The sequence below is a fragment of the Corvus moneduloides genome, chromosome 15 (genome assembly GCF_009650955.1).
Source record: "Corvus moneduloides isolate bCorMon1 chromosome 15, bCorMon1.pri, whole genome shotgun sequence".
In the NCBI taxonomy this organism is placed as follows: domain Eukaryota; kingdom Metazoa; phylum Chordata; class Aves; order Passeriformes; family Corvidae; genus Corvus; species Corvus moneduloides.
In genome coordinates, this window is record NC_045490.1 from 886184 (window position 1) to 911942 (window position 25759).

The window sequence follows — 25759 nt, forward strand, 5'->3', positions numbered from 1 at the left end:
AACAGACAAGGGCTGCCATGGGAAATACAGGCAAAAACACGGTAAAAACAGAAAAAATACCAGGAATTATTAATGTGAGGAGGAGGTGGGAGGGCATGGCACAGCCCCTCTGTGCCCCTGTCTGTGTCTGACCACAGCTAATGGCAAAAGCATACTTGGAGTGAGCTCAGACCCAGGAGCCTCCCCTGGCAAACACGTGGAGGATGCTGTGATGTCCTGCTGGTAAAGCAGCAGCTCCTGAGCTGTGGGAGCCACAGCTGGGGAACATCCTTATCCCATTCTGGCTTCCCTGCAAAACTATTGACAGGCTGCAGGCACTGGCTGAGGGACTTTGATGTATATTCAAGAATTAAACAGAATTACTCTCAAGCTGATAGGAAACAAAACTGAGCTCCTTACAAGGCAACCAAGATCTTAAAAGATTTGGCCTTGGGAAGAGCATCAGACACTGGGCATGTCACTGCCCTTTTGGGAGAGACAGCGGATTGCAGAGGGAGGAGCAGTTCTTCCTACAAAACTCTGCTTTACGTGAGCTGGCTGTGGCACAACTACAGACCTGGCATTTCACAGGAAAAGGCAACACAACCCTTACTTCTGGAAGTGCTTCCAAGATGGCTTAAGGACTTTATGAGTAGTTATGTGTGGACAGCCTTTATTCCGTAAGTGCACGCTCTGATCTTTCCCCGTGTGACTCCACACTGAGATGCTTCCTGTGCCCCACGTTCTGCACGCTCCCGTCACAGTCAGATGTGACAGGATCTGCTTATCTCCAGGTGCCCCCATTGTCCGTGCTGACCCCAGGCAGATTTATGTCGGCATCTGGCAGCCACAGGAGTTCCCTTCGGTGCTTCAGATGTTCTTTCTGACCTTTGGAATGCTGTGCACAAAGCTCAAAGTGGCTCCTGCTTCCATGAATTTCCCCATCTCCTCTATGAGAGCCATAATTATGTTTTAATGATTTAATAACATTCTCCACTTCTATATTTTAATGTCTATATTTAGTGTTTGTTAAGATCAAGGCTCATTATCTCTGCAGTATTATTACATTGTGGCACAGGAATGTGCAGCCATTTATAGATTTTGGAAATCTGTAGTATGACAATTGGCACTACTCTCCCTGTGGCTCCCCAGAGTTCCTGGGGCACTGGGCTCCCACCAGACCTGCACTTACTTGAAAAAAAAACACAGGTTTTTTAAAGCCTAACTTATGTCATGCATTTTTATGAACTAGCAAAGATGCATTGCATTTAACTCTGACCATCATGACATAGCTCGTTTTGTTATGGGTACACGTTAATGTTGTAAAACAGCCAGAACACGCAGCTTATCAAGTTGTGCATTACATTTATTTTTACAGTGTAGGAGTGTCCTAGGGAACACTTCTGTGTGAAGGAGAGTGAGGGGAGGTTTGTTGGGTTGTTCAGCCCCAGAGAACAACTGTGTGAGAAAGGGTTGTGTAGCACCAGGGGAGCCTCAGGCACAGGAGCATCCCTCAGTCACTGCCCCATGGGACGCTCTGGGCTCCTCCCGGCTGAGGAGCACCTGGAGAAGTGAGAATCAGTAACATTCTTTTCCCAGTTTTATAGAGAGAAGCAGAAAACATCTGACATTTTTTATAATAATCCAAAATTGGGTCCTTTTGGATTAAAGATGATATTAAGATACAGAATTATTCATTAGAGAAGGAGGGTCCTACCCATTACTGCACAAAAGCAGTTGTAATTAAGCATCTGAACGGGTATTTATAAACAGATGTTCTCATCTAAATGTCTCAGAAATAAACAGCTTTGTTATTCCAGTTTCCCCAAACTACAGAAGGAGCTGCAGCTCTCCTCCACAGGCTGATGTTCTCCCACATGTAGCCTAATATTTGAGTTCCCCAAACTGCAGGGGTAGGAGGGGTCCCCAAATGCAAGAAAGTTTCTGCAGCAGAACATTCACAGAGCAATAGTGTAAATTTTCCAGATGTAGTCCCAGGAACACTTTAGGATTTCATGCTTTCAGAGACATCGTTGCCTTTATTGAACAGCCAGGATCTCTGCAACACCCCTGCACTGGTGACAGAGGTTTCACACTCTGACTTCTGCTATTCCGGTTGCCTCGCATGGGAAGAAGCATTTCCTGAGAGCTGTAAATCCATTGCATCATTCAAAACGCACCACAAGAGAGTTTTGAAGGCTGCTTTAAACACATATTTCAAAAATGGGGAAGGGCTACAATTTTTAGAACCATTTTTCGTAACTTGTGGGGGAAAAATAATGTTAAGCTAACATGGTGTGCATGTGCTTTGCATTTTAAAAGTAAAAGAGTTTCCAAAAGTCAATGTGGCCTGTAAAAACGTGACTTGGGGGAAAAAAAAAACGGGAGAAAAAAAAAAAAGAGGGCATATAATTGTGCTGTAAAATCTGATCATCTCATCCAACCCCCTGCCAAGGCAGGGTCACCTGGAGCAGGTGACACAGGAACGTGTCCAGGTGGGTTTGGGATGTCTCCAGAGGCAAACTCCATGCCCTCCTTGGGCAGCTGTTCCACCCTCCATGGAAGGAAGTTCTTCCTCATGTAGAGGTGAAACTCCTTGTGTTTGAGTTTATTGCTCCTCGTCCTGTCACTGGCACCGCTGAACAGAGCTGGCACCATCCTCTGACAGCCCCTGGAGATGTTTGTATGGATTGGTGGGATCCCCTCTCAGACTTCTCCGGACTAACCCAGCCCAGCTCCCACAGTATCTCCTCCATCAGAAAGATGCTCCAGACCCCTCAACATCTTCGTGGCCTCCGCTGGACCCTCTGCAGTAGCTCCTTGTGTCTCGTGTAGAGCGGAGCCCAGAGCCGGACACGGGCTCCAGCCGTGCCCCGCAGGGCCGAGCGGGAGCATCGCCCCTTGCCCGGCCCTGCCCGGCCCTGCCCGCTCGGGGCCGGCTGCACTTTCCCGTCTCGGCCAACAGGTCGCACCGTTCCCCCTCGGCTGGGGCTGCCCCCGGAGCCGGGCGGCGGCGGGGCCAGAGCCGGGCTGGCCACGGCACAGCAGAACCGAGCGGAGCCGGGGCGCGGAGCAGCAGCGGCCGCGGCCACCCCTCGCCGAGCCCGCTGTCTCCACTCCCTCTCCACGTCGGGGAGGCGGAGGGAAGGAGGGAGAGAGGGAGGGGAAGGGGAGGAGGCGGCCGCCGCCGTCCTCCATTTTGTGGTGGGGGCAGAACCGCCGAGCGCGGCGCTGCCCGGCGGAGGGACGGGGCGGGGAGCGCGGGGGGGCGAGGTCCGCGGCGGCAATTAGCGCTAATTAACGGAGGGGGCGCCGCGGTGGCGGGCAGGGACGGGGCAGGGTCTGGGGTCCGCGGGAGGAGCAGCGGCAGCGGCCGGAGCAGCATCAGCGGGGGGAGCGGTGCTGCCGCCGCCGCGGCCCCCGGAGGGGCGGCTGTTGATCCCCCCCAGCCGGCTGCCGCCCCCGCCGCGGGGCGCGATGGCCGTGGGCGGCTGAAGGAGCCCCAGCGCCCTCCCCCGGACGAGGTAAGGGCGGCGAGGGTCCCGCGGGGGGCTGCGCTTCCCCCAGGGAACTTGGCGGGGGGGGTGGGCTGGCGGCGGTGCCCGCAGGAATGCCCGGGGCGGGGGGAGCCGAGCCGAGCCGCCCCCGGAGGAGCCCGGGGCGGGACGGGAGCGGCGGCGGGGCTGCCCCCAGCGGGGCCGCGGGGACCCCCGGCCCGGGCCCCCGGGTGGCCGTGTCCCGGGGGAGCGGGGGGCGCGGGCGGGGAGCGCAGCCGAGCCCCGCGCGGGGCTGGTTTTGCAGAAGTGGGTGTGCCAGGAGACGGCTCAACAGGTCCCGACACATTTCTCTGCAAACTGTACTTTGCGAAGGCGATTTTATTGCAATCCGGCGGTTTTAAGTATTTGTAGCGTTTTCCGCCCTTCGGCAGAGTCTTGCAGCTGATTTTTGACACGTTTCCTACGCTGGATGATTCGCTGCCTTGGTTTTTTGGGCGTTGGGGAAATTGTCAAATGAAATAACTACCTTTTCCCTCCCCTTCACGTTAAAAAGGAAAAAGACAGCGCTGGAGGTAGATAGTTGTATTTTTTCCGGTCGCTGTTGCGTGTCCACCTTAAGCAGCGCAGCAGCTCGGGGGTGCCCCGCTCCCGTTCGGGGCCGTGGTCCGGGCTGCCCGGGGTGTGCGGGTCCCTGGACGCGGCCCTGGGGCTCCGTTCCCTCGGGCAGCGCAGGCAGGACGCCCCGGGACCCCCGCTCGGCCGCGGAGGGGCCGCTCGAGGAGCGCCGGGGGCTCCTGGCGCTGAGCCGCTCCCGCCCGGGACGAGCTCCCCAGGCCGGAGCTCGCCGGGGCCACCTTAAGATTTTACACGTGGGGCCTTTTTGTCGCTCGCAGCCTTAACTTTGCACACAGAAATAGCGGCGGGGCCGGGGCTGCCGCGAGCGGCGGCAGAGCCGCGGTGCGACCGGGGCCGTGGGGCTGGGAGCGGTGCCCCTGTGCCCGGCGGGGAAGGGACCGGCTGGGAGCGCCGGGGCATTGCCCCCCGGCCGGCCCGGACTGCGGCAGTGCGGGCTGGGCGCTGCCGGGGGAGGCCGGACACCGTGTCGGAAGTTTGTCGAAGAATGTACAGTGTTTCTCCAAATATTTATGCTCTCCGCTGAAAAAAACACGTAGCAAATTCAAACATCGCAAACTTAAGAGGTTTGTTTTCAGTGTTGGGTGTGTTTGGAAGAGCAGCCGTGAGCGGGTAGAGTGTTGGAAGCTAATAAAAATCCTGCTTTATTTTTAGCTAGTTTTTATTTATAAATTTGAGGTATATTTAAAGAATTGTGCGGCGTTTATTGCAAGATGGATGGGTTTCATTTTAAGACTGAACCCGTGTAATAGTGGCAGGCGCTGTGTTTTGTGGTGGGGAGGTCGAGTGGCTCCTGGGGAATGACAAACCACGGAGGTGCCAGCCCTGGGAGCTCCGGACCTGCTCTGGAAGGGGAGAGCTGACTGGGAGAGGTGGCAAATGTGCTCTTCCCCTGTTCAAAGTGTAGTTAAATACCGGGGAAATTTACCTTGCAAAATTTGTAAACCAGGTCCTTTAACAATTCTTACAATTCGTCACTGCGGGGACGGGTGACAAAGCTGGAGAGTGCGTGCAGAGATGTCATGTGCTGTAGCTTGATTCCGAGTTGTGTGCAGGCAGAGTTACCCCTTCATCCACGTTTAGCAAAGCTTTAAAATACGCACTTCCTCCTCACTAGACAGAAAACAAAAACTAAAACCCCCTGGAAACAAACACAGTGTGTTTGAGAGACGTGGCACGTGTCAGCCCAGAGCGTGGTGTGCCGTGCCTTCGCTCTTAGAGCAGCTGAGCCAGGTTTGCCAGGCGAAGGATTTAGACTCTTTATTTTAATGCTGTTATTAACGTGTCCTTGCTGTGCTGACTTTGACCGCTTCTGATCTTTTTCTAGTTAATGGTAAAGTAATGGATTCCAAAGAATTGCTTAACCCGTCGGATCAAGACGAAACCAGGAAAAATGCGCTCATCAGTACCAAAGGAGGGATCGTGATGGACTTCCATCCACCCTTCAGGGGTGGAGCTACTGTCCAAGCCCCTGTGTCTACTTCTCCTCTCCCTGCATCTTCTCAGTCGGATTCCAGTCAGCAACCTGCTTTGGCTGACTTTCCGAAAGGATTAGGAAACAATGTGCCTCAGCCAGACCTTTCCAAGGCAGTGTCGCTCTCGATGGGACTGTACATGGGTGAAACAGACGCAAAAGTGATGGGAAACGACCTGGGATTTTCGCACCAGGGCCAAATCGGCGTCTCTTCTGGAGAAACGGACTTCAGGCTCCTGGAGGAAAGTATTGCGAGCTTGAACAAGTCCTCGAGCCTGGCCGAGGACGCGAAGGGAACCGCGTCTTCTGACGTGCCCCTCGAGCCGGATTTCCCAGGCATGGCTGGGCGCAGCGTCCCTGCGGAGTCGGGAGCTGCAGTCCAAAGCCAGGTGGGCTCGAATGGTGGCAATTTGAAGTTGTTCTCTGAAGACCAAAGCACCCTGGATATCCTCCAGGATTTAGAATTGCCGCCGGTCTCGCCGGGCAAGGAGCCCAACGGGAGCCCATGGCGGCTGGACCCGTTGCTCGATGACGGTGGCTTGTTGTCCCCCATATCCGCAGACGACGCCTTTTTCCTGGAAGGAAGTCTTGGCGAAGACTGCAAGCCTCCTCTTTTATCTGACACTAAACCTAAAATTAATGACCGTGGTGACCTTTTACCCAGTTCCAAAATGCCAATGCCTCAAGTGAAAACAGAAAAGGAAGACTTCATTGAACTCTGTACTCCCGGCATCAAGCAGGAAAGCATGGGCCCACTTTACTGCCAGGCCAACTTTTCCAGGTCGAACCTGCTGGGTACGAAAGTCTCGGCCATCTCCATCCACGGTGTCAGCACCTCTGGGGGACAGGTGTACCACTATGATTTAAATACTGCGTCGCTCTCTCAGCAGCAGGATCAGAAACCAATTTTTAATATCATTCCATCTCTTCCTGCCGGGTCAGAAAATTGGAATAGGTGCCAGGGATCGGGGGACGAGGCGTTGGCTCCACTGGGAACGCTCAACCTCTCTGGCAGACCTGCTTTCTCTAATGGCTATTCGAGGTAATTAGTTTTTGTTGCTCTTTATTAAAATGCTACAAGCGTGTTTAGCACAACTCCATGCATGCTGTATGCATGTTGCTTGGTCTTTTTTTGCCTTTTTTTTCCTTTTCCATTTGGTATGTGTGGCTGATCAGACATCACTGGGGAATATTTATCCCACAGTACAAGAGCAGCTTTAAGCAACTACGCAGTTACTGGTATTAAAGGGAAGAAAAGTGGAGGGGAGCTGGCATGCTTTAAAAAGTAAATAAATAAAAACAAAACTTCCAAGATACAGCCTAGAGGGAAAATCGAGTATGTGATAGCAGGATCCATACAACAGGCAGTATGGAAGGAAGTATTTAAGTGTGTACAAAAGCTCCTTCGTTCCCAGGGGTTAGAGGATCAATCACTGTGGGCTTTTTTTCCTTCCTAGCATTACTTAAATGTTATGCACAAAAATAACTTGGTTGCTGGGTAAATTTCTAGAATTACATTTAAGCTGAACTCGAGTTTTTGCTGTGCTCGGTATCGCATTTACCTTACATGGACAAGAAGGTTCCGAGCGGGAAATACTCAGCAGCTTGTTCAATAACTGCGTTTAAAGAGATAAGAATATTTGCAGAGAGATTTAAACATACCTGGAATTTAACTCCTGAGCAGAACGGCAGGAAGGCTGCTGGGAGGGGGGTTTGGGGAGCTGGTTCGTACCTATGGCAGTGCCTTGGCAGTGGTGTTTCCTATGAGTATCCAGGGGTGCAGCTATTCCAGGGAAAGGCTCCTGGAGGAGCAGCGTGGCCGGGGCAGCTGTGCTCGGCTGGGAATGGTTCAGTTCCAGCGGAACACCCAGTTGTGTTTCCCTCAGCTGTTCTGTGTTTAACAACTACTTGCACGAGCAGCGTGGGGCCTCCATGGAGGAGGGGGATTTTGTGGAGTCTGTTAGAAAATGCCTCTGCAAGCCCCTATGCAGAAACACGGTATTTGTAGGCTTTTAATGAAGGATCTGGTTTAGTATTCTGGGTTTTATTGCCCTGCTGACAATTGATCCCCAGGGTGTTCCCTGCCGGTCCTGGGGCTCTCCCTCTACGATATTTGCTCCATTTTCCCATGGTTGGAATGAACTGTGTGAGGATTTCCTTGTTTGAGGAAGACAACTTCTAGCTTGCTTTCATTCTCAATTTCTTTAATAGGTTTTAATTTCTGTTGTGAATGTGATTCTTTTTCTTTGAAGTGTTTAAAGCAATTTGTAATGTAAGAGATCCAGAAAAGAAAATCAAAATCTCTGGATAGATTCCACCTTGATACATGAATATTGAGCGTGTCTTACAATTTATTTTGACAAAGTAGAAATGCTTTGTGCTAATCTTTTGCATAATTAGTCCAATTCCTGTTGTGTTCAGTTTGTTTCATGGGGATTTTTTAGGGAGTTCATTTCCTCTGCTCTCACTGTACCTTTTAAGATAATCATAAACTCTGTGTCAAAGCAAGAAGTGTTTCTGTGTTGGGGAGGAAGGTTTCAGGGGCAGTTTTAATAAGCAGATTCCCCAGACATAATGGAAGTGTCACTTTTGAGGATAATCCTGGGGAGGTGCGGTGCTGCCGTGGCGGTGGTGTTGTGCAGGGCTGTGTAGGCAGAGCCCCACGCACTCACGGGGTTAACACGGGGGTCTCTGCCCGGCTCCGGGGAGTTCCAGGCACCGACGTTGTGTCCTGTGCCTGTGATCCGGAGGGATGGAGAGCTCGTCTGGGGGGTGACCGTGGGCAGAGCTGCTCCTGGAGGGAGCGGGCGAGCAGGGGCAGATGTTGTGGTGCTGTCTGGAGCAGGCTGGGGACGGCGTTGGGGCACGGAGTGCAGGCAGGGCTGGCAGTGCCCGGGACAGCCCAGGGAATGTCCCGGAGCATCCCAGCACCCAGCTGCCTCCTCCACTGCCCAGTGTTATCCACGCTGGGGCTCGAGCGTTGACGTTCTTGTGTCCTGCAAGGTCATCTTACATTTTATTGCTTCCTTTTTGCTGTAACATAATGGATTTTTTTTTTTCTTTATGGAATGTGTAAAGAATTTTGAGGTGGCTCCTAGTTGAGCTTTGCATAAAAATACATTATTCACAGCTTTGTGGAAGCTGTTCTTACTTCCCAAGGATTTTTATATACTTAAACTACAAAGTCCAGTTCTAAAAACAGCATTGTTTGGGTTTGCTTTATTATTTTTATTCCATAACATTCAGGCAATTCCATCTTCCTTTTACAGTGTTTGAGATTTTAATGAACCTTGTGTTTTAAGCAGGATTTTTTTTTTTCTTCCTGAACATTGCCAGAAATACTTGGTCTAAACTGGGTTAGTTTAAGGTGATGTATTGTGGATTTGTTTGTTTTTCTTGCAGAAGACTTAACAAAATTGGCATTTGTTTTAGAAACAAAGGAAGGACTCACTTGCCAGATTCCCGTGGTCTGGGGTTTTTTTAGGTACTAAATGTGAGAGGTGGAGGCTGAGGTTTTGAGAAGCTTCAGGTTCCAGGAGGAAATACTTTTTTGTTGGTAGAATTGTCTGCTAATAACATATTAATTGTAGACTGAACGTAGGGGAAGAAAAGCTGCAGTTCAGCCCTGGTGTTTAGGTTGTATTTAATCTGCCTGTTTAATGGCAGGCCTAGAATGTACCTTTGTATCCACTCAGGCTGGAATTGATGTCATGCCATTTTTGAGCGATTTTGCTCCTCCAGCTGCTGGCTTTAATGAGACAAGTGATAATCAGGCCCAAGAAAACCAATCAATTGCAGTGAACTGCGGGAGGGATCCAGAAGTTAACAAGCAGAATGCAAACTTCAGGAATTTGATTAATGGGAATGAATTGGCAATAATCAATAAACTGTTGCCGGTGGAAGAGTCAGTCAGTGCTTGTGCTGAGCTGCAAATCCTCCTGCAGAAACACTGAGCTGCAGCTCCTCGAACTCCAGATCCTGAGCAGCGGGGAGGCTCCGGCCGGTGGGACGGCTTTGTCTGGGATCGCTCCGGGGTCTCCCATCTGAGTGAGTGGAGTGAATGAAGAAGGTGGATAGAATAAAAGGGGGGAAAAAGTAGGCTAACAGGCAGTTTACCTTAGATTGTCTTTAATGGCAGCTGGAAGAGGAGTAAATCGCGCTGCAGTGCTTCACTGAGGAGTTGGAGGGTTTGCTGGCGCCTGTCTCCGATGGGATGTTACTGTGATTTATTACACAAACCCAGGGAAAACTGTTCCATTTCAAGGAAATGGCTTTAGCAACACACACTCGTGGGGCTCTTGCATGGTATATGCATTAAATCCTTTGCTCAACTCCTATTGCTCTGACTTCCTGGAGATGTGGCTTGTTGTGGAGGGAGTGAAGGATGCCGAGAAGCAGCCCAGCAATGCAGGGTTTGCTCCTACAGCCAGAAACTGGGCCCCACTGGCAGTGTTACGGCTTCTCTTATTACAGTTGAAATAATTCCTAGTACTTAAGCTTGTGGGGGATAAGGATTATTAAGGAAGTTTAAGAAAGGGCAAGAGCTGAGAGAAGCCATTAAAGAGGAGGAGAGTCTGGAAGGAGGAAAAGTTTTGCTGGTCAGTTGTGATCCAGAGCCTTGCTTCCAAAAGTTGCCTTTCTATCCTTAACTCTTTAACTGGGATTCTTTTTTGGACTCAGGTGCTGTGTGAGAAAGAAGGGGGAAAAAAGGGATTGTTTGCCAGCAGTGGTAAAGGTCAGTTGTCCGTTTGTCTTCCCGCTTTGTTTCCCTCGGCTGCTGGCCAAGGCCGGTGGCTTGGCAGGGCTGGATGCAGTGCTTTAAGTGCTGCCTGACTCAGCAGTGTATAATGTATGGGACATCCGGAATTGGGGCTTTTTTAATAATTCTATTTTGATATAAAACCCAGACGTGTTATTTGGAGTGCTCAGGGTTCCAGTAGTCTGTGTTGTGATTTGTCAGCTTAATGTAATACTGTACTCAGGGGGTTGAGTCTGGAAGTACATGGCAAAAAATCCACTTGTTTTGGCAGAAAGGGATGAATCAGGAATGTCCTGCAGAATGTGCTCTAAGGTGCTCTGGAAAGGTAGCTAGATAAATGAGAGGTCATGTAAGACATAGTCCACTTCTCCCAGTTTTGGCTGATCCTTCCATCGAGCTCACAGCCAAGTAGGTTGTTGTAAGTCCAGCCCAAATTGCTAACTCCTGCAAATTTATTTCTCTCTACAATATTTTCTATTTTAAACCTAATTCTGGCTTATAAAACAATCTTATTTCTGTTGTCCATTCAATTTTTCTTTATTTATCTCCATGGTTAAACCCCTTGTACTCCTCTCCTGCTGGCAGTGAAGGCAAAGCTGTGGTTGAACAAGTCCTATTCATGAATCTTCTCAGAAATGTGAAATACAGGTATTATCCTACTCCTACATTGTATATTTACCATGCTGAAGATTACTTTTACAGTGAGAGCAATTTATCTTGGGGGAAGCAAATTCCCCTTCTTCCTTGGATTATTGCTGCTCCTTCTGGAGATGAACAAGTGGTGCATATTCTGTGTGTATATGTGTAACTGCAAACTGGAATTATTTCTGCACTTTAAAAGGTTCCCAAGTCCTCCTGTCTTCCTGGGTCCAGTTTTATAGCTGCTGCTGGGTGTGGTGGTAGCGTTCCTCCTCCCAAAGCCGTTGCTTTGGGGTAGCATTCATTTTTGGGGTAGTTGAAGCCTGCCCGAGCTGCTGTCCCACCCCGATGTGCCGCTGTAGTGTCGTGTATGCGTTCTGCAAACGGTCCCCACGGCATCAGTCTTGAGGAAGGCAAGATCCCAATAAAATCCTGTTTTCAATCCAAGTTACGAGCAGTGGGAAAAGCTTTGTAGATCCATAGTTACCATTACTTTGAGTTTATACTAATAAAATAACTGCGAGTGTGTCACCTCTGGTGTAGAGAAGTGAACTTGGAAATGCCTTTGTAAAGCGATTAGCTTGGAACTCAGAAGCACAGAACAAGTGTGTGTGCAACAAGGTGCTTTCTGAGAAGAACACTTCGATGTGCTGAACGCTGTGCACCAGACCCAGGGAGTTTGGGTTAAGCTCTCTTTGATTTCCCAGCCTTTGTCTCCCAGAGTCTCGAGTATACAGATTCTAATCTTATTTACTGAAGAATTAATGTGTGGCACTGTTGCATGTACAGGTTATTGTTCTCATCCCAGGGATTTTCTGGCTGATTTGCTGTAGTATGAGATCCACTGATAACCATTTGTAACAGCCACTGTAATGTGAGATCCACTGATACCCTTTTATAACACAGCCTTTGCTTAAATAGCCAAGGCCCTCGCAGACCAGGAGTTAATCCTGTTCTCAGTGCTGGGTTCTGGAAATACTGGTCAGATGCTGTCAGTGGAGGGCCTCATCCCCCTGGGACAGGAGTGAACCAGTACAGCTGGAACAGATGACACATGCAAAAAAAGAATAATTTCATCTCATTGTCTTGGCTCTGACTCCAGAGCAGCTCGTTTGGGGTATCTGTGGGAAAAAACGAAACACAAACTCTACGGTTTTTTTGCCCATATGTGACAAATTGTGACCGTGGCATTGCTGGTCACCTGCAAAGGGATGTCAGCAGAGGGTCACCTGCATGGAGCGAGCTCCATCCCTGTGTTGGAGCACTTGGCACCACAGACTGGAGAGGCAGCTGGAAGGCTCTGGACGTGCAGCTCTCGCTGCCTGTGGGCAGGAGAGCCCGCGGGTGCGGGTTGGCCCCGTGTGTCACCAGTCCAGCGCCTGGGTCCGTACTGGGGGGCGAATCGCTGTGTCCCCAGAAGTGCAGGGCTGGGCTGGGAGGACAGTTCAGCACAATTACTGTGTCTCTCCTGGGGGTTTTCCTCCTTACCTGACCTTCACTCCAGGGAAGGTGTTGTGCCTCTGTCTCCCACGTTCTGGTCTGACTCAGCTCCCGCCGACCTCTGCCATGACATTTCCTGAAGGGATTCCATCCCTGGGTGAAGCAGTGTCTCCTTGTGCTCAAGCCATGGCTGTATTGCTTGAAATAGAACTATAAAACACCATGACAAAAGATTTTCCTCCCTCTCCTGTGGCCTGTCCCGCCGGCTGTGTCACCTCCGTGTCCCAGAGGTGTCTGGCAGAAGCAGGAGGAGCAGCTGCAGCTCCTCTGGCTCAGGGAGCCATAAACCTGGAGCTGGGCTTTGGAATGGAGGAGATGGAGATGAGGTCAGGTTTGCTCGCTGCTCGTGTGTGAGGCGAGTTTAGATTCCAGGACACGCTGTTACTTACCCAGGATATCATGTAGAGTTCTATAACCCTGGCGCCTTAAATCGATAATCACCACAATTGTGTGGATTTCTGGAGGAAATTGTGCTCTTCAGAAGTCACCTTGACATCGTGTGTGGAGAATGTTTCTGCACCAGCCCACTGCCTTTTTAATATAGCCAGTGCCAACAGGTCACCATTAAACCTCCAGATTCCAGCTGTACCTGTGGAGCTCCCAGTCCTTGCTAAATCTTCCTAGAAAATTACAATCCTGATGTATTTTGGAAATGAATATCCCACAAACTGCTGATACTTTGCTGTGGGGATGCAGTATCATACACAACTTCCCCTTTTTGGTCAAATACCTGAGTTTTTGTAAGATTGTAGAGGCAAAAGTACTGTCGGGGAAGGAATTCTAAAATAATGATCGTGTCTTTCTCGAATTCAGTTCACTGCTACTGTAATTTAGTAATGAAAACGAGTTTCATATTGGATTTTACACTAATACATTCTTCATACTATTTGTAATATGTTTGTACAGTTACTGTGTGTCAGAAAACAGCTGGAGATCATCAAATTTCTGCACCATGGTCACACAAGATTTAATATGAAACTTGTGAGCAGCAGGGCGTCATTTACTCTTGTGTTGCTTTATTCAGATACTTCTTATTTCTGTTGCTTTTATTTGTGTAACTGAGTTTAAAGTTAGCAAGTATTGCTCAGGATGGGAGTTTTAAAAAAGAAATGAGGGCACAAATGAGTAGTTTGCCTCAAGATACTACTTGGGAAACTCAGAAGTATACTGTAGAGTCAAGGAGGGGCAAATAATGAAGTATCAGTGAAGTCTGTTATCTATTCAAGAAGCAAATAGTGGAAGTGATTTCGCAGCTCCCTGGCTTGGCTTTCTTTTTTCCAGGAAACCTGGGAAGGATCCTGTCATTGTCCTTACCCAGGGGATCTCTTGTGGTGCACTTCAGGATGCAGCAGGGACTTCAGTCTTTTCTTATTAGAAACTTTGTGGGCAGGGGTGATCTGGGGGTTTCTGTGTGCGTTTCTGTCTGTGAATGTTTGAATCCCTGTTTCTGCTGGCAGTTCTCATGGAGCAGAGGGGCTGGAAGGCAGATGACCTCTTTGCTCACAAGTGGGCAGTAGCTTGGCTGATGAGAGGGATGTGAAAACAGGACGTCTGGGGTTAGAAATTCCATGAAATTTTTAGAAAATGAGGTTTTGGTCTTGGATGAGAATCCTCCAGCCATTACACGGCTCCTTTCCAGCTGTGTGGATTGGGTATGACAGGGGAGGGCTTCCATGGATCTCCTCCTTCCCAGCTGGACATTTGGGAGGGACAGGGCTGCTTATGGTGTGTGTGCACCTGGCTGTGCTTTGAGCTTCAGCCCCTTGAGAGCTCTCCAAAGCCTGTGTGCTGTCTCCTTGCCTTCCCCTGCCCTCACAGCCTGCTTTGAGAACACGACTGTGAAGTTTGGGGGTTCTCGGGGAGTTTTGTTGCCGAGCTCCAGCAGGTCCTCACCGCCCTGAGCAGGGAGTCTGGAATCTGTGACGGAAAAGAGCAGCTGATGTGGTTTATTTTTGCTGTCACGGCTTGGAGAACCTGCTCCAAGGTGTGGTGGTGTGTAGGGATGTAGTAATAGGGTCTGGAAGGGCTCGGTGTGGCTGGGGAGCTGTGCCAGGGCCGTGCTGCTGGAGCGCGTCCGACGCCGCGGTGCCGCCGGGCTCGTGGGGAGCTGCTCGGGGTGCTGGGGTGGGCAGTGGCACCTGGGGGTGCTGGGGTGGGCAGTGGCACCTGGGGGTGCTGGGCTGAGCTTGCTGCTGTGCCAGCTGCCTCTGCCTCATCCCCGACACCTCGGCCAGAGGAGAACTGGCGGTGTGGCCGAGGAGGAGGGCGGTGTTCCAATGGATGCGGTGCCAGGAAAGGGTTGGGGGGTCTCCCCCATCACTTAAAAATGAGGGGGGGTGTGAATACAGCTGTAATGTATTAAACTCTACATTTTATTTATGATTTCAGTAGCTTCTCCGTTGGTCAGTTGGTGTAAATTCACAGTAATGTATTTTATGCCAGCACACCTGTCCACAGGCACGCTGTCCATTGCTGTGTACCCATATATTTTTTTCCTCTTGCTTATTTTGGTTTTTTTTTTTTTTCCCCTAAGCATTTGTTACCTTTCTGAAGCAGTAACTTCCTAAAGCCATCAGCAAAGGTTTTGAATAAACCCCTGCTGAAAACGTGCATGTTCTGCATGCACGTGTGTGGATTTGTTGTGCAAGAATGCAGTCCTGGCTGGTTAACTTCAAAAACAAAAACCAAAACTAAATAAAGGACAGAACTTGCAGATTTGATAGTTTCACGTTGATTTCAGTTTGCATGTCGATTGCAGTTTCCTATTACCCGGCTGTTGTTTTCTCTCTTGTATTTTTTTTGTGGTTTACTTTTGCTACTAAGGCCTTCGATGGTTTGTTTTGCTTGTTGAATTTCTGTTAATCTTGTGTTCTGTATGAATTGCTCCCAAATTAATTGTGCTGTCCCCATATGAGGGTTATGTAGATATAATTAGACTTTTTTTTATAAAGGACTCTGCATCTTGGTTCTCCTAAAACATGGAGTAGATTAGAATATAAGCCAATATGAGAAAAAGTCTTATCTGAAAACAGACTTCTAAAACAGCTTTAAAAATCAGAAATCTTAAACTTCGTATCCAGAATAGTTTTTGGATGCTGAAGATCTGTGGAGTTTAATTTCACTTCACACCTTGATTTTGGTAAGATGATACATGTTTATGACGTTTGTTGAAACAATAGCGTACTGGGGGATGTATTGGCTGTTGGTGAGGATTGGCAGTGGTCCAAATGATGGCACTGGAGTTGCCTTTGGGGTTCCCCAGACCTGGCTTTTGTTAAAATGTCACTTCCGAACAGAATCATTTAGGTTGGAAAAGATCTCCCAGCCCATTGAGTCCAAGCTGTGCCCGATCCCCACCTTGTCACCAGCCCAAAGTGCTGAGTGCCATGTCCAAGTTGTTTTCAGTACCTTGCTGGGATTGCCAAACATGAATTAAAATTAGTTTGTAGAGAATGATCTTACATCTTTGCCTTTTGATTAATAAATGATGTAATCCTTTTTGGGGCAAAAGGGAGACTTACAGTGCTTTTGGGGTTATTTGCTTTGACCAAACAATCCTTTAAAAGAAAACTGAAGATTAAATTTATGCTGTTATTTGAAGCAGCACGAAGTGTAGAAGTGATCCTGGATTACAGATAGGCTCTCCCAGCTGGAATAGCACTACTGCTTTAATCCATATTTCAACAGAGGCTTTTTCTCTGACCTACTTTGTCCCAGCCCAGGCTTTTGAGCGGTCCCTTGGCCACCCTGACTGTGGGGGAAGTTCTCTGGTGTAGGGTGTGAGTCCTGCTCTGGTGTGAGGTCCATTGGTTTCATTTTCGTGCTGCTTTATGAATTCTGTCCTTCCTGGACACGTGTTTCTGCTAAGCCCCACACATCTGCCATTTTCTGAACTGAAAAGGAAGCTTCTCTGACACCTTCTTTTTTTAACAAAACCCATCTAACAAGTTCTGTGTTGAATTAGTTTCCATAGCTGGAGAAGACAAGTCTGTTCTCATGCAGTGCCAGGTGATTTGCAAGTTCTGTGCATGATTTGATAAAAAATTTAGTTCTGAAACTCCCTCATCTAAAATGTAAGTGTTGTAAGAACCTGAGTGCTTGGAATTCTGTATTATGAGTAGCAGAGCATTCCTTTTTCAGCTCTTGTTGAAGGGAGCAGTTAATATTAGGATGCCTGCACTGACAACATCCTGAGTCATCAAGATACTTGACAGCTACTTTCCAACCAGAGCAACTGGTTTGACAAATGAGCTTGGACTTATTTTATCACTTTAAAGATAAATCTTTAAAGACTCTTTTAACGCATTAAAGGTTGGGACATCTGATATTTTATTAAATAACAATCTGGAGGTTTCTAAGTCCACTTATTTTTGTGCCTCAGCTTGTTCCGTGTTGCAGATCAAAGCCCCAGCTGAGTTGCACGGCATACCAGTGGGGAGGAGGAAGTGACTGGGTTTCTATTCCTGGCTGACCCCAGCCTCGGAACCAAGGAAGAGCTTTAAAGGAAATGCAGCATTCAACTCTCTGAATCTTTCCAAGTATTCATAAGTGCTACCAGCACTGGCTTCCTGCGTGCAGTGTTTCAAGGTGTGGACATCTTAAAACTGTCCTAATTTCAAAATGAAACAGGGGTAACAAGGGAAACCCTAAACTTTGTGGAAATAGCAAAACTTGAAATTCCAGATTTTATCAAAAACATCCAAAACATCCTGTTTTTACCTGGCAGGCAGCTCTGCAAGCCCAGCCAGGGTGGGAGGTGGTGGGAAGGGGTGGCTGGAGCCCAGTAGGGCTGCTGGCACATGGTCTGGGCCCCTTCAGCGTGGGCAGGGAGAGCTCCATGGGATCAATGCAGAGCCTGTGGTCCCCTGGGTGAGGATAGCTTCGCCCAGCAGACATGGAGGAGCTGCCAGCCCTCAAAGATGTTGTCTTCAATGAACCAGCCACCGTGACGGGGCACAGGACATCGGGCACTGTGGCTTGGGAGCCCAGCTCTGGCCCTTGGCAGAGGGGTAGGCTGTAAACCTGTAAGGTCACTGAGCACGTGGAGGCTCTTGCGAAAGAGCTGTCCTTGCTCCTGGAAGGAAAACATCCCTTCATCTTGTGTCCTGGATTTCTCTGAGGTTGTCAGTGAGCTGTGAATCCCATCGACCTGAATAGACTGGAATAGTTTTTTTCTCTTTCCTTTAAGACTTCGACAGGCTTCCTTGCCAGAGGCCTTTTCGAAAGAAAGAACCGAACGACCCCCCCCCCCCCCCAGGCTGTCCTGGAACTGGCAGAGCAGTTCTTTCGTGGGCCGGAGAGCTGGGCAGCCTGGGCAGGATTTGGTGGTGGCTGTCGAGGCCGAGGAGTCGCCCGCTGGTCCCTGCGGGTCAGCGCCGGGGTAGAGAGGGAATGTGCACACAGGTTTCTGGGTTAGCTGATACTGAGCTATTTCGGGTGCTGAGTGCCAGGCTGGAAAGCTCTGCGAGCACAGAGCTGTGTGGAGAGGGAGCTCCAGCTGGAAAATGTAAGGCTGTGAGCCTCGGGAATATTATCCATGCATCGCTTGCGCAGGATGGAACTCGGAGCTGGCAGCTGGGACTCGGGAAGGGGTTCTGGGTTGTCACTGATCATCTTGGGACACCCTTAGCTCAGTGTGAGCAGCCCAAAAGGTGGATGGGAGCGTTTGTCACCTGGAAGGATGGAGGAGGACCTGTGGCTGTGCTCAGTGAGCCTCGGCGTGCTCCCATCCCAGCACTGCCCCTTCCATACTGCTTGCTCCTGAGTGGGGTTGATGAGCTCCTAACTGGCTACCAGAACACTTCTGTGCATGGGTTTGTCTCCAGTGCTTGAGAAATTGTCCCCAAATGCCACGGAGATAAACAGCCAGAATGGAGGGGGGAGAATGACAAATTCAGGTTGGTTGTGGTGATGTCTTCCTGCATAACATTTTTTCCTTTCCTCATTTTCGTTACTGGGATATTCATGTGTGTGTGTGTTCCCCCCACCCCATGTGGTAAATTCCATCCTTCATTTTGTCTTCAAAATTTCAAGTAAGTCAAGGTGATTATAGGAAACGGGCTCTTCCAGCTGCTGCCTGGGAAATTCCTAGGGGCTTGAAAGCCATCCTTCACTTCTTTCGTGCTGCAGTCATCATTCCAGAGACACCTAGGAAATTAAAATCTTCTATTATGAAGATGGGTTGCTCTGTCACACATGTTATCATCAGTAATTTGCCTGGCTGTCCCTGTCGTCCCCACACGCTTTGGATTGCTGTACCAGCACTGAGGAATGTTCTTTTCCCTCCTATGCTGCTGCCCCAGATGTGCCACCAAAAGCAGCCAGACCCTAGTTCGGCAAAAATCAGAATTTTTCTCCAGTTTAACTGCAAGGAATTTGTAGTAAATAGAATAAATATCAATTTAATAGAATTAATACAAATTTTTAACTGAACTATAATCTTTCAAAGTATTTTCTACAAACACAGCATATATTGTTCAAGAAAAATGAGAACTTGATTGTGTTCTAGCCATTCCAGTAGTTTATTTTTCTTTTCCAGCTGCCAAGGATAGAACTTGGTACTCTCCTCTCTCTAATCATTCTTTCCCAGGGAAGGTGATTATGTTTGTTGTTCCTGTGTTAACAATGTGCTGTGGTACTTCAGACTCCTTGTTTTGAAGGTGCATTAAATCCGAGTGGTTTCCAAGGTGAGAAATTGGGCTGCTTGGAAGGAGCTGGCTCTGGTTTTGGGTGTTTGGAACAGGTTGTGGTTGGGGTGCGGAGGGGCAGAGCTGCGGGGCAGGTCCGTGGGCTCCCAGGGCCGATCTGAGGGAGCAGATCCCTCCTCAGACGTTCTCGTGTGTGCAGTACATTGTGTTACTGCTGTACATTTCCCAGGATGGTGGTGAATCTCTAACAGTTTTCCCAGAATTGTAGTTTTAGTGAATAAAGCTGTTCTCGATGCTGAAGTGGGGAATGGAGTTGGGAATCCTTTGCGTATTTGTGCCCGGAGGGAGTTTCTAATTCTTTCCAATAGAAAGTCATCGTGCAGATACTGCGGAGCATTAATTGCTTGGTCTTAGCCTCGCACAACATGTGAAAATTAACAGTAATACAAACAAGCTGATGATGAGACACTGCACTGGGAGACATTGTGTTAAAATGAGAATTATTGGCTTCTCCAGCCTGCATTTTGAAGACCTTTTCGTGCCCATAAGTGAGACCAGGCTGGGAGCAGCTGATGGCTCCATCCTCCCTGGCTGCTGCTCTGCTCCAGGGCATGTTGCTTTGCTCTTATTTCTGCAGCTCAGTCAGGCAGGGCTTTCAGATAACGTCAAAAGCAGTATTTTTCCGGTTTAAGTCAGTCTTCGGGCAGTGATGTCCTTGCTGTAAGATGCCACAGTTTGTTCACAGCAGTGGAAGAGCAGAGCTGTGTGACCGCAGAGCAGTTTCTGTGGCTGGAGCAGGTTCTCAAGGAAGTGCTGTTCCCCTGTTCTCACTGCCCTGGACTACCCGAGATGCTCCTTCTCACAGCCCTGTCGCTTGGCCTGAGCACTTGAATTTCTTCGGACTCTTCAGAAGTAGCTGTTCAAACCAAACCTGTTTGTTGCTTTTACTTTCTGTTCATGGAAGAACTGCAGAACATTATTACTTTCCTCTTTCTGCAGGTGCCTCAGTTGTCACCTGCCTTTATTAATGCCTTTGCAGCATCACGCTCACCAAGCTGCTGCTGTTTGGGGAGGGGCTGTGTCTGTTACCATCCTTCATCTCAAAAAGTGTAGTCAAATGTTCCATTATAATTTTGTAGCACTCCAGCAGTGACACATTCACCTTTTATTTTGGACCTCTGAGTAGGTGAAGTCTCTACTTTCTTTTTTTATTATCACTGTTACAGTGAAGACGGGATCATAGAATGTCTTGGGTTGGAAAGGACCTCAAAGCTCATCCAGTGCCACCCCCTGCCATGGGCAGGGACACTTTCCACTGTCCCAGACTGCTCCGAGCCCCATCCAGCCTGGCCTTGGCCACTGCCAGGCATGGGGCAGCCACAGCTGCTCTGTGCCATGGCCTCACCCAAAATCCCATCTAACCTTTCCCTCTGTCAGTTTAAAGCTTTCCCCAGGCCCATGCAAAAAAGGAAAGTGCCTTTTCTCTCCTTCTAAGTAACCTTTTGCCAGTCCAAGTTTCAGTTTTCAGGCCAGTCTGGATTGTGCAATTGCCTTTGATAAATAAGCAGTGTCTGGGTTTGCATTTGACAGGACAGGCATGTTGGAATTCACTTGGTGAAGCCTTTTGGCTTCTTCATCCCAGTGATGCTTTTTTCTGTTAAATCACCAGCTGTGATTATATCACTTACTGTATGCAAGTCCATTTTAAGTTTTCTGTTATGAAGCTTGGATTAGAAGGCACAAATAGAATGTCCATATTTGATGTTTAATACTTTCAGAGAAGTAACATGCCAGTTTTATCTCAGGGTAGGCATGCAAATGTGAGACAAACATTTTGAGTCACAGGTTTGAAGGCTGTTGGTCAGTCCCAGCCTGTGGGACAAGATTAGAGTGTCTGGTTATGAGACATGGTTGAGGATCGAGTCTTTTTCTTGACAAACCACGGGTGTTGTAACTGTCCATGGAAATGCGGAGGAGATCTCGGCTGCTATCACCTGCCAGCTCCTTATCAGCTCTCCTGCAGCCTGTGCCGCTGTAATCACGGAGCAGGATTAGCACGGGCTGGTGGGCATCATGTGCAGCTGCAAATCCAGCCCAGCAGCACCTGCTGCTCCGGGCGTGAGGGATCAAACACCTTCTCGCTGTCTCCGCACACCCACGGTGCCTTTCAGGCTGCCTAGCACAGGATCTGTGTGCTGGCAGGGGTTCCTGGAACCTGGGGTGGGTTTATGCAGTAAGTTTATGTTTGGCTCAGGCTGCTGGGATGGGAGTGCTGGTGACAGAGCCCGTGCTGTCCATGGAGCTCCCAGGGCTGCTCCTCCCAGAGCAGCCCTCCGGGTGTGCTTGGCAGCAGCCGCTCCCGCAGTGCTCGGGGTCAGCGAGGGGCTCAGGCCCAGAGCTTCATCCTTTATATGACTACAGGGGAGGAGAAGCTGCTTGGAAAAGCCGCTGCTCCCTGTTTGTGAGGGTCAGAGACACTTCCCAAAGCCATGCCGAGGCTTCAGCTCCTACTGGCACATGGCTGGTGAAGCCAGGACCTGGACACCAGGATTGTGACTCCCAAATGTTGTGTGCGGTGAAGGTGCCGTGACAATGTTCTGTGTGCAGTACAGGACTTGGCTTTCAGATTTTGGAATATTTGCCAGCCCCCATCAGCAGGGCTTTTTCTCTTGAGTCACAAGGTTAAGCTTAGTCTTAAATAACTGAGAGCTCTTGGAAGGAAGCAAACATCTATGCTGTGCGTCTGCTTCAGCTTTGCATGAGCTCGGTACTTGTGCTTGCTTGAGGAGCACAGAATCCCGAGAGCTGGACTTTTACATGAGGGGCATGTACATAGCAGCATTATTTCTCTATAATAATACAATTCCTGCTTCTGTCTAAATGCTCTTGGTTGTTTGATAGGTAAGAGTTTTAATTTGATGCTGGATTCTTTAATCATGGTATCTGCTCAGAAGTGAGTGTAGTAGCCATCAGCGGTGAATATTTTTATCGTTGTCTGCTTTGTTCTTCCTTCCTCTCTGAACAGAAAACTTGGTTCTTTTTTGGATTCATGGATGCACTCCGGAGTTATCAGTGGTTAGACAACAAGTAAACACGTACTGTACATGGGCTGCTGGCCAGCTGGCCCTGGGAGCCGGCAGCTCGGGACTTGCTTTCAGCCCCAGAAGAATGCCTGTTTGCTTGGTCATTTCCTTTCCTTTCAAATACAAAAAATAAAACTTTCTTCCCTCCAATTAAATTGCTTTCCTGGCCTAAATATTAAAATCAGGGAAAGAGCTCCTCAGATACTGGGACTCAGGCAATTTGGGAGGATGCTTTTAGGTCTCTATAGAAGCCCTCAAGAAGCAGTCATGCAGATGCCGGGCTGGGAAGTGACCAGGCTTGGAATTCATCTTTTATTTTTTGCCTTTTCGTTTTGTGGGAGTTTAACACTGATTTTTCTCTCCCTGGCTGAGGCCTGCATTGTTTGTGGCAGCTGTGCCTGTGCTGAGGGAGGTGTTGGGGCACACAGAGCCCTCAAGGCCAGTGTCCTGACCACAGGCTGTGTCTCTGAGGCTGAGTTTCCTCTGCTTGGAAAATCCCCTTTCACAAGGGTGTTCTGTGCATGTTTTGAACTCAGAGATGGGGAAGGTGACTCAGAACATCACCTGAAGCACCCTGGGAAGCACCTGGCCGCAGTACCCTGGCGTTTTGCGCCACTGTGACCAGTTTTGTTCCAATATTTGAGTGATCAGATTTCTGTACTGTGGAGTTAAAAATGTCTATGCTGTAGGCTGGAGAATAATTAGACTGAATGCGTGCCTGTAATTGATCTTTTTCTGGTTATTATACTAAAGATCTGCCAGGAAACTTGCTTCCTTTCCTGCATCCCTTTCCTTCTCCCATCAAAGCATGCTCACAAACTCCAAAACAAAATCCTTCTGCTGGGACAGCCTCAGCAGATGAACCGAGGCTCGTGGTTGTGGCTCCCTTCTTTGACCAGAGGAAGGTTTTTCCGGGGGCACCAACACAATGTGTGTATTATTCCTGCCAGCTCATGGGTTCTTCAGCCTGGGCTCTGATGGATGGGCAGGTTTGGCAGGGGCTGCCCAGGGAGGTTTGGAGTGCCCATCCCTGGAGGTGTCCAAGGAATTCCTGGACGTGGCACTCAGAGCTCTGGGCTGGGGACAAGGTGGGCATTGGCCACAGCTTGGACTTGATGACCTTGGAGATCTCCAGTTTAAATGATTCAGCGATTTTGATGGCATCCTTTCACCCAGTGTTCCATATACCAAGGAATTATCACTGGATGTTAGAGTAAATCTGCTTTTGCAGTGAGCTTTACAGTAATCGTTTCTTACACAGCAGTCTTAGATATCATCTCTCTTCTTGGCCTCTAGTCTGAGGTCAAAAAGAAATCAGAGGATACCTTGGCAATGGGATTGAAACAGCAGCACAGGTGATCTTGGGGTTAATTTACTTAATCTACAGAACCCTATTTCCAACTTAATTTTATCTCTTCCTCTGATCTGTTGGCTCTGTCCACGTAATGCTGTTTTGCAATAGCAGTTGCATTTCTGGCAACTTCTGGGCTGGTTTTCCCTCCTTGGGGTGACAGAGCTGCCTCCGCACACCCGCAGTCGCCCCCGCTCGTGGTACAGTGGTGAGGGGGAAAGTCTGGGTTGGAACATATGGATGTGTCTTGTGAGCTTCTTGAGAGGCTGGAGCAAGTCTAAGGAGAGATCCAACATTCTCTATCTTGGGAAATCAGAATAGCGGAGGTTTTCAGAAGAGTGAAGACTGATGATAGGAGCCACCTTCTTTTCCAGCTGCCTCCAGTAAGTGTCAAGTAAAATGCTTATTTTTATTTCCCACAGCAAGGGTGTGAGGGAGCTTGCCTTTAAAAAGTGTGTGAAAACTTTCTTTTCATATTGTAATTCAGGATTGAATTTAAAGGCTGGTTTTGAAAGCAGTAATACTTAGTGGAAACTGGGTTTGAGTGTTTTGAATGGTTGACTTCATTATTAATTTTCCATTTGAACACTTTAAAGCCTATCAAGTCCGTTTCCCATCTCCACAATCACATTGAGATTACTTGGTGGTTTCTCTGATCTTCTCAAGGCCTTGCTTTCTGTAAATGACAGTCCCTGTGATATTTATAAAACTGTTTTTTACTTTGGTGGTGTTATTAAAAAATGTCAAGCAGAAAAAGTCAGTCTGGGAGGAACGAATTTGGTTATTTCTGACTTTGCAGCACTCTCGGGTGGCTCTGACTGGGATAAGGAAGAGGCTGGTACTGCAGCAAGAGAGCGGTAACCATGGGTTTATGCCGTGTCTTGGGAGTTTTGGGGGGAAGAAAGTGTATTACTGGCTGCAGTTAAGGCTGTAATGAGTCCTCTGCCAGGCTGCCATGTGCAATCCCTGCAGGGCTGCAGGCATCTGAATACATTCCATTCCCATAATACACTGAATATGTGGAAAAGACCTGGCTGTACGTGCGGGGCGTGTGCAGGTGAACACAGCCACAGGTGCTCCCTCAGGGCTGCTCCTTAGATCCCTGCAGCCCAGGAACAGTGGGCTCCATCGTGGAGCTGGGATTTATCACCTAGTGTTAGCACTGAGCCATGGAATTTGTCCCTTCATCAAAGTCCATGAAATATTTCAAGTTTTTCTTACAAAAAAACACTACCAGATCATGGTTTGAGGCTCAGTCTAATAATGAGATTTAGTTGGTAGTTTCCTTCCAAATACTAAAAATAAAACTCTTTTCCTCCAATTAAATTGCTTTCTTGGCCTAAATATTAAAATTAGGGAAAGAGCTCCTCAGATATTGGAGCTTGGGCAATTTGGAAAGCAGCTTTTGAAGTCTTTGAGGAAAAAGTCGTGCAGATCACAGAATCCCAGAATCACTGAGGTTAGAAAAGATTTCCCAAACCAGGGAGTCCAAGCTGTGCCTGATCCCCACCCTGCCCAGAGCCCTGAGTGCCACGTCCAGCCCTTCCTTGGGTGCCTCCAGGGTCGGGCACTCCAAACCTCCCTGGGCAGCCCCTTCCAAACCTGCCCATCCATTATCCCAGGGTGAAGAACCCATGAGCTGGCAGGAATATTGTTTTCTTTTTCTTTTCTTTGTGGAGCAGTTAAGGCCCATTTTCTCTCCCTAGCTGAAATCAGAAGTGCTGCTTTGTTCTTTAGCTCTTCTGCACATACATTTCTCAGCCCAGAACAGATTTTCTGAGAAAAGACAGAGTCTCTCAATTGTCAGCCCTTAAGTGAAGCTGAAGGAGAAGTGCCAGATGCTGCAGGATTCGTGATTAAAGTTGCAAGAATAAGCAATCCAGGGAAACACTTAATCATTGTCTCCTTGGAAAGGCCGACCTGCTTATCTCCAGCACCGGCTCCAACTGAGGTGAGGAGCTGCAGCCCTTTGCCTTGTTCTGGTATTTCCTTATGGATTGATGCAGGGGGAAAAGGGATTAAGTTGTGATTTTCCCAAGCTTTTTGAAGCACCACAGCTTCCAAAGTACCGAGCAATAGCAGCAATAATGAAGTTGGTGGGTCTGTTCTTGTCATGTTATCAGTTACTGTATTTCTCTCATGGTGCTTCCTGGGTTTTTCTTCCAGAATCAGATACAGGTTCCACATACAGAATAGG

The 25759-nt window shown here is 48.7% G+C and overlaps 1 protein-coding gene across 2 annotated transcripts in view; it reads left to right on the forward strand.

Annotated features, from left to right (window-relative positions):
* Positions 1 to 3282: 3282 nt before the first annotated feature.
* The window catches only part of NR3C1 (nuclear receptor subfamily 3 group C member 1), a 61212-nt gene continuing 38735 nt past the window's right edge, over positions 3283 to 25759 (forward strand). The window contains exons 1-2 of one of the 2 annotated variants that reach the window (XM_032124594.1): positions 3283 to 3503; positions 5437 to 6625. In XM_032124594.1, the coding sequence (XP_031980485.1) occupies positions 5451 to 6625 (1175 nt within the window). In that variant the 5' untranslated portion in view covers positions 3283 to 3503; positions 5437 to 5450. Of the gene's footprint in view, positions 3504 to 4492; positions 4676 to 5436; positions 6626 to 25759 lie in introns of those variants that run through there. The other variant, XM_032124595.1, reaches the window with a different exon arrangement.